The 8,160-nt window shown below is 33.6% G+C and overlaps 2 protein-coding genes across 2 annotated transcripts; both read left to right on the forward strand.

Moving 5' to 3' along the window:
- The first annotated feature begins 1,166 nt into the window (after positions 1 to 1,166).
- Positions 1,167 to 2,186, forward strand: LOC145128591 (uncharacterized). Its single transcript, XM_079063404.1, has 3 exons — positions 1,167 to 1,386; positions 1,558 to 1,635; positions 1,944 to 2,186. Exons 1-3 carry the CDS (start codon positions 1,237 to 1,239, stop codon positions 1,950 to 1,952), a joined length of 237 nt encoding a protein of 78 aa, XP_078919530.1. The 5' UTR covers positions 1,167 to 1,236; the 3' UTR covers positions 1,953 to 2,186.
- Positions 2,187 to 5,787: 3,601 nt separating this feature from the next.
- Positions 5,788 to 7,862, forward strand: LOC145128521 (Pentatricopeptide repeat (PPR) superfamily protein). The gene has a single exon (XM_079063315.1). It carries the CDS (start codon positions 5,876 to 5,878, stop codon positions 7,757 to 7,759), a length of 1,884 nt encoding a protein of 627 aa, XP_078919441.1. The 5' UTR covers positions 5,788 to 5,875; the 3' UTR covers positions 7,760 to 7,862.
- The last annotated feature ends 298 nt before the right edge of the window (positions 7,863 to 8,160 follow it).

An 8,160-nucleotide genomic window follows, 5' to 3' on the forward strand; every position in this document is an offset into this window, starting at 1 on the left:
AGGTATGTGGCTGCAATTATGGAGTTTGACATCTACCAGATGGATCTGTTTGTCTTTTTATATATTTAATTTTTCGTTGATTAGGATGGACAAATTTGGTTTATTGCAAATTATGTTTGAATTGGATATTGTTAATTTTTGAAATTAATGACCAATCATGCTTTTGTTTTGACTTATATATATATTCTGTTTGTTCATGAAATGTTTGTGTGTAGAAATTATTTATAGGCATGTTTTCTTTATAGAAAAGTGTAATTATTGTATTTAATTTATGAAATATATTTATTTAGAATGTCATTTGGCAATAAGAAACCATACTTTACAATATTTTATAAGGAGTACGGTTACATTGAAAAAACAGTATTCTATGTGTTTCGTTAAAAGAATAAGGCTACTTTTAAAAAACCCTAAAACCGTATTTTATAATGATTATAGAGTATTGGTTTTGCAACCGTACCGTATTATTTAAAAAACCGTACTTTATGATGATTGTAGAGTACGGTTTTACAACCGTATTGTATTATCTAGAAAACCGTACTATATGATGATTATAGAATACGGTTTTACAACCGTATTGTATTACATGTTTGAATAGGAAACCCCCCTTATAGAGTATGGCTGTAAAACCGTATTCTATGTTTCATTTTAACAATATTCTATTTGTTATTTTGTAGTAGTGCACGGTGGTGTTGCGGTTGCAGCAATGGTGGCGATCTTTGAAACTTTAAAGCATATACTAATCGTGGTGATTTTGTTTATTTCCTATAAAAAGATGGTATTTCTCATTTAACTTGATGATCTATGTGGATTTAATGAGGTGGAAGGAATAAGTGAAAAAACCTCCACATCAGCTATATAACGTTCTAAACATTTGAAATTTAACATAATCCCCTAATAAAACTATATTGTCTAAGTTAAATGATCTCAGATGGTAAAAAAAAAAAAAAAAGTTAGAATGATCAATTAAAGATGATAGAAGTAAAACTTTGTACGGTTTTCGGGCCAATAACCAATAAAGAAAACGGAAGATATCTAAAACTGTATCTGCGCACTTTTAATCTGGATAGTGGACATCGCCAACAAAAATCCACAATACAATAACACCGAATCCGGCCCAACTGGGTCCGGTCTAACATATTTCTCCATATAGTAGTGTAACAGTCTAGACACTTCTCGTCTTTCATTCGCAGTTTTGACTTTCACAGACAACCAAAACCCTAAAATTCAGCATCAACAATGGCCATGAGATCACTCATTGTCTCTCGATCAGCTCTTTTACGTCTTTCCATGGATTCGTCAAGTTCTCGATCAGCCTTCCGTTTTTTCAGCGACCAAGGTCGCGTCTTAAGCGATGAAGAACGTGCCGCTGAGAATGTCTACATCAGGGTACACGCGTCTCTCTATATGTCTGTTTATCGATTAATAGTATATATAGTCTAGTGATGATATGTTGAAGTTGAATACATATGTATCTCTATTTGTGTTTATATCGATTGAAGTTGTATAAAGCCAGCTAATTCACTGGTTGACTCGGGGTGTTATTGTTGTGTTATGTAGAAAATGGAGAAAGAGAAGCTTGAGAAGCAAAAACGCAAGGAGGAAAAGGAGAAAGCCGAGAAAGAGAAGGCCGAGAAGGTAAGATAATGGTTTAAGTTGAATTTGGATAATTGTAACACTTTGTATCATCGGATTTTAGCCTTTTCTGATTATAAATCTAAGTAAAACTATAGAGAATCAGACTTGTAATCTCTTAAACTTTTATCTATAAAACAAATTGTTTAGACGTTAACCATTTGAAAGTTTGATTTTGGTTTTATCAACTTGATTTGTTATCATATATACAAAATAAGCATTTGTCCTCAGTCTTTCTAGTCTTCAAGTAACATATATACTGAAATTTTAACCTATAATATTAACCTTAATGTTGATCCATTTTCTTCCAGAAACCTTAGGTACCAGGGAGATGTTCATCACACACTGCTGCTGAAGCTGTTGCAAGTATTTCAGAGAAGAATAATGTATGTGATTTTAAACGCTTTTTGTGGGTCTCTGTATAGAGTGTGCTGACACTTCTGGATATTTCCATGATCATGTGTTCTTGTAGTCATGGGGTCTCCACAAGTTTAGATTGGAACTGTACTTTCAGTGACATAACTTTATAGTTCCATTACTTATGTTCTTGTTTCTGCCCCTTCTTCTCAAATACCTGAAACAACCCAATTCACTTGGAATTGTTGTGAACAAATATGGTGACAAAATCCTGTCTTGTTCGGGAAGGTTGCCAATGGGGTGAAAATGTGAAAGAGAGTTGAATGGGTTGTTTGGAATTGGGTTCAAAAGTAGGGATGTGTTGATGATCAAATTACTTGGATAACTGTAGGATCATGTAATCATTTTCCTTAAAATCTATTTTCTTCTTGTTCTTGGGATACTACAAGTAGTTTTGTAGGATAATTTTAACACTTAAATTATTTGGCACACAAAAAGATAAGCTAGATATCATATTCGAATTAGATTGTTCAAGATTGTAGGAGTTTCAAAAAGTGGTGTGTTATAGTATAAGGATGAAAAGAATGGTGGTTTTCAGAAGTTCAAAATAAAAATAGTCACAGGTAGTTAAGGTAGTTAGCTGAAGTTGAAAATAGTTAGAGGCAGTTAAGGTAGTTAGTTGAAGATTGGAAGTTAGATTCGTCTGTCCTATAATATAGTTAGGCTAAAGGGTATCATACCGGTGGTAATATATGAAGAACATGATTTTGAATCTAAAAATCGTATTGGATGCTTTGAACCCTTCTATGGTCGCTAAAAACGTTCGTGTGTTTTCTTGGAGGCTGGAATTGGGTCTACCCCAAAATATAGTTTATAAAGGGTAGATGATAATGGTTTCTTAAACCACTAAATTAGCTGAATCCAGGTTGGGTCAAAACAACATCGTTTTTTGACAATTCAACAGACCTTCATGGCTGGAAAACATGAGAAAGAAACAAGTCTGGGTTGCAGCGGTAGTTAAAACAAATTCATCAGTTCATTGTCTTTTCAGAACATTTATCTATTTTGCTGGTATTCATATAACATGTTAGATAGTTGGTTATCCAATTACAACAATAACCGTTAAACATACTTCAAAATGATCAGACAACACTAAAATCACAAAATGGAAGAGAGCGGTTTAATTAATTGTCAAAATTTCACATACACTAAAATGCCAGATTAATAAAAAAAAATAAAATAAAATGGCAGATGAGTGTTTTAACTTTTTATTGAAAACCTTGATATCATGGGTTAAAAGGGTTGATTTGAAAAATGTTTTACAATATTTATGGTTGATGTAGTGTTTGTCTGTTTGACACCCCACAGTTAGTTTGATAAGCCAAACTTTTTTTTTTAATTGTCATGTTTGGTAAGTTAAGAAATAGCTTATAATCTAGTTCTAACTTATAAGTTACCTTTTGAAATAGCTACTTAAACTAGTTTTTAAGCTGCCTGGTGTGGGCAACGCCCACTATCGTTATGATGACGTGAACGCCGGAAAACACCGTGGTAACGGCCGCACACCGCCCCGCCTAACCGTTTTTACGCGTTATATGACCATCTGTTGTGCTGGTAATGACGGGCAACATCTGTTCACTCTCTTCCCTCTTTATTTCTTCTTTCTAGGCCATTCAACAGCATTTTTATGAAGGAACATAATCCCTCTTTCTTCCTTAACGCCATTTTCTTCTTTCCAAATGTGTGCGTTTTTTTTCTTCATAAAACTTGCTACTAATTAGCAAGCTTTTTTTAATGACCTGGTGAGTCTCATATATTTTTAAACCAATAGCAAAAAGTCAAATATAACACAAAACATAAATAATCAAAAAGAAAAAACGCTTCTATTGTGGAGGCTTATGGGTCTCACATACACATCATAATATTGGCATGGACCATATGATTATATTAAAGTCACATCAAGTGTTTTCAAGCATGACATTTGAACTTAAGATTTAGTAGGGTTTTCTTTATCTTATTTACGTCATGCGTTTATGGGTGTCACATACACCGACAAACACTTTGTTTATTGATTTGATGATGATAACTTCCTATAATTAGAGTAAATTACAATCTGTTAGTAAACTTGTTAGTTTAGACCCCTGTAACAGTATTTGTATAAAAAGATTGTGACATACTTCTAGAGTTCTAGTTTATAGTATTCAAAGGCATTATGAAGAAATTGTGTATAGTATTTGTATGTCAAGACTGACACGATTTAAATTTGAAGAACGTAAAGACTCAAGGTAACTCTAGGAGTTTTCAATTTGTATAAATAATACTCTCATATAAATCCGAATATATCTTGAGCCGGTCTTACTTTTATCTACATAATATAAATTTGTCTCAATCGGATATATATCTACTGATATATATCTTAGAGATAACATATTTTCGGTTTCAAAATCAATTGTTTTTTATATCGTTTTTTTTTTCCGTACACAATACATATAAAATATAAAAGTCTATCGTTCAAGTCCACGTAATTTAGTCATTAGTCATTCCAAAAATGGGATAATGACTTAAAAGGGTAATATATTTTTGGATTTGTACACATTTGGTCACTGAGTTTTTTTTTCGTCCACATTTACCCCTTCAACTTGTTAAACTGTACACATTTAGTCCTTATGACCAGCTACTCCAGGTTATTCGGTAAAAATGACTTAATAGGGTAATATATTTATCACTTTGTACACATTTAGTCCTTAATATTTTTGTACACATTTAGTCTTTAATATATATATATATATATATATATATATATATATATATATATATATATATATATATGCAAAATAAGACATTTTTATTTTTGTACTCATTCGGTACTTATGAATGATTTCTTTAGTTTTTCTCACGACATCTTACGTAGGATAGACATATGGTGATGGGATAGGTTGCGATGGTCATGTTATGTGTTGTAGGCCAAGATACCTATTGCGAGCCGGCTGTAAGCCATAGGTACGGAGGCTCGAGAAGAGCGGTTGGGTTGAGGCGGCAGGCCAACAAACCCTGGGTATTCCAGTCTGATGATTGATTGGACTTGTTTCATGTTGACATTTCAGTCCGATGACTGATTGGGCCAAGGTATTACAATCTGATGAGTGTGAACCCGTTATGCATTATAATACGTTTGTTGTATGAGGTATTTTGAGGAAAACTCACTAAGTTTTGTGCTTACCCAGTTGTTTATGTTTTCAGGTTCTATCATCGATCATGAGAATGCGAAGGCAGGACTGTACACACTCATCAACAGTATTGAGGATTCCGCGTTTCTTATATTACTCTGATTTTCGATAAATGTATTTTGGAATAAACGTTTTTTTCTTAATAATGAATTTATAATTAGAGAGTTTTGCCTTATTTAAAAATGAAAATGTTTGGTTTTGAAAATGAGACGTTACACATAAACATCACCAACCCCACACACTCCATCAATGATTGTCTCACATAAGATGTTGTGAGAAAAACCTAAAGAAATCATTCATAAATACTGAATGAATAAAAAACAAAAATGACTTATATTGAAACAAAAAAAAAATATTAAGGACTAAATATGTAGAAAATGAGAAATATATTACCCTATTAAGTCATTTTTCCCGGCTAACCTTAAGTAACCGGTCATAAGGACTAAATGTGTACAGTTTAACAAGTTGAAGGGGTAAATATGAACGAAAAAAAACTCAGTGACAAATGTGTACAAATCCAAAAATATATTACCTTTTTAGTACCAAATGAAAACGCACATGGCCCCATCTGGAAACCGCTGTCCGGATGGGTGGCATCACCCGACCCGTATCCTATGCCTCCAATAACAGCCGCCTGGTGATTTACTGAAATCAATGACATGAAAGCTGTGCGGCGACTCAATAAACCCATTCAAACCTTGGAAACAAATAGAAGGAACCTGTCATCCATAGCCACACCCTTACCAGTGGACGCACATGGCCCCATCTGGAAACCCCAGGAAACCCCTTCGTATGTGCCTACATACCCTATTCGTCTATCCGTTTTACACCAACTTTTGCAAAAATGTGCGAGAGAAAGTTTACCCATGGAAGGGATGGCTTGTCATGGCTGTATAATTCAGTATGGACTGTGGGCAAACACTTTAACTTCAAATATGCTCATTAATATGTACTCAAAATGTGGGTTTCTGGAGTATGCGCGGAGAGTGTTCGATGAAATGCCTGAAAGAAGCCTAGTTTCTTGGAATACCATGATTGGTTCATATACCCAAAATGGAAACGAAAGGGAGGCTCTTGATCTTTTTGTTCAGATGCAAAGAGAAGGAACAGAATTCAGTGAATTCACACTTTCAGGCGTTTTGTGTGCTTGTGCAGCTGAGTTTGCAGTGTTCGAGTGTAGGCAGTTACATGCTTTTGCTCTCAAAGCATCTATGCTTGAAAACATGTTCGTTGGCACTGCTTTACTTGATGTTTATGCCAAATGCAACCTACTAAAAGATGCAATCCGTGTCTTTGAATATATGCCTGAAAGGAGTGCTGTGACATGGAGCTCAATGGTTGCAGGATATGTGAAAAACGAGCTTCATGAGGAAGCATTGATGACATTTAAAAAAGTACAAATTACAGGAGTTGAATTCAACCAGTTCATTCTTTCTTCAGTTCTTGCAGCTTGTGCAGCTATAGCTGCTAAAATTGAAGGAATTCAAGCACATGCAGTGTTGTTCAAAACAGGTTTCATTCTAAACTTCTTTGTTTCTTCTTCCCTAGTAGACATGTACTCCAAATGTGGAAGCATCAATGAAGCTTATGTAGTGTTCTCATGTGTAAAACAAAAGAATATTGTTTTACTAAATGCAATGATTTCTGGGTTTTCAAGACATGGTCGATCCATGGAAGCAATGATGTTATTTGAAAAAATGCAGCAAATTGGCTTGCAACCAAACGAGGTTACTTATGTTTCTGTATTGTCTGCTTGTGGCCATATGGGGTTAGTGAAAGAAGGGAAGAAATACTTTGAAATGATGGTGAAAGAACATAACTTATCACCTAATGTTGTTCATTATTCATGCATGGTTGATGTTCTTGGTAGAACAGGTTTGATCAATGAAGCTAAAATCTTGATTGACAAAATGCCATTTGAGGCTACTGCTTCCATTTGGGGATCACTTTTAAGCTCATGTAGAGTCTATGGAAATATCGAATTAGCTGAGATTGCTGCTAAACATTTGTTTGAAATTGAACCTGAAAATGCTGGAAATCATGTGTTGCTTTCAAACATTTATGCTGCAAATAGAAAATGGGATGAAGTTATACAAGCAAGAAAGCTTCTTAAAGAAACAGAAGTAAAGAAAGAAAGAGGTAAGAGTTGGATTGAGGTTAAAGACAAAGTTCATGCCTTTATGGTTGGAGAAAGAAACCATGATAGAATCCATGAGATTTATTCAAAGTTGGAGGGTATTCTTGAAGAAATCAGAAAGTTTGGTTATAGATGTGAGACACAACATGATTTGCATAATGTTGAAGAGAATCAGAAAGAGGAACTTTTAAGGCACCATAGTGAGAAACTTGCTTTTGTTTTTGGAGTAATGTGTTTACCTTCTTCTGCTCCTATAAGAATCATGAAGAATCTTAGGATTTGTGGGGATTGCCATGTTTTTATGAAGTTGGCATCAAAGATTACAGGAAGAGAGGTTGTAGTAAGAGATACAAATCGGTTTCATCATTTTAGGAATGGGTTTTGTTCGTGTGGAGAGTTTTGGTAATGTTATGGAAACTTTAATGTTATATATAACAACATAGAAGGGTTAAAAGTAGACATGTTGATTTAATGTACAATGGTTGGGTTATTATTATTTTTCTTTTTGATAGGGACTTTCACTTTCACTTTCACTTGTGTTTTCTTGATTTGATCCAACTTTTGGGAGTAAAAACATTTTTTTTTTTGAGTAAATTAGAAATATGGTTGGTATACCATTTGTTTTGTGAGTAAACGAGGGGTGTATAAAACATTTGAATTCAAAAATTGGATCTGAATTTGTCCAATATCGTGGATATCCAAAGTTCATATATATATATATATATATATATATATATATATATATATATATATATATATATATATATATATATATATATATATATATATATATATATATATATATAT

This window comes from Lactuca virosa, chromosome 8 (assembly GCF_052849685.1).
Source record: "Lactuca virosa cultivar CGN04683 chromosome 8, Lactuca_virosa_CGN04683_v6, whole genome shotgun sequence".
NCBI lineage: Eukaryota > Viridiplantae > Streptophyta > Magnoliopsida > Asterales > Asteraceae > Lactuca > Lactuca virosa.

Coding starts and splice junctions, on each gene's coding strand:
- LOC145128591 (XM_079063404.1), top strand. CDS start 1,237: ATGGCCATGAGATCACTCATTGTCTCTCGATCAGCTCTTTTACGTCTT. Junction 1,387..1,557: donor CTGAGAATGTCTACATCAGG/GTACACGCGTCT, acceptor TGTGTTATGTAG/AAAATGGAGAAAGAGAAGCT.
- LOC145128521 (XM_079063315.1), top strand. CDS start 5,876: ATGAAAGCTGTGCGGCGACTCAATAAACCCATTCAAACCTTGGAAACA.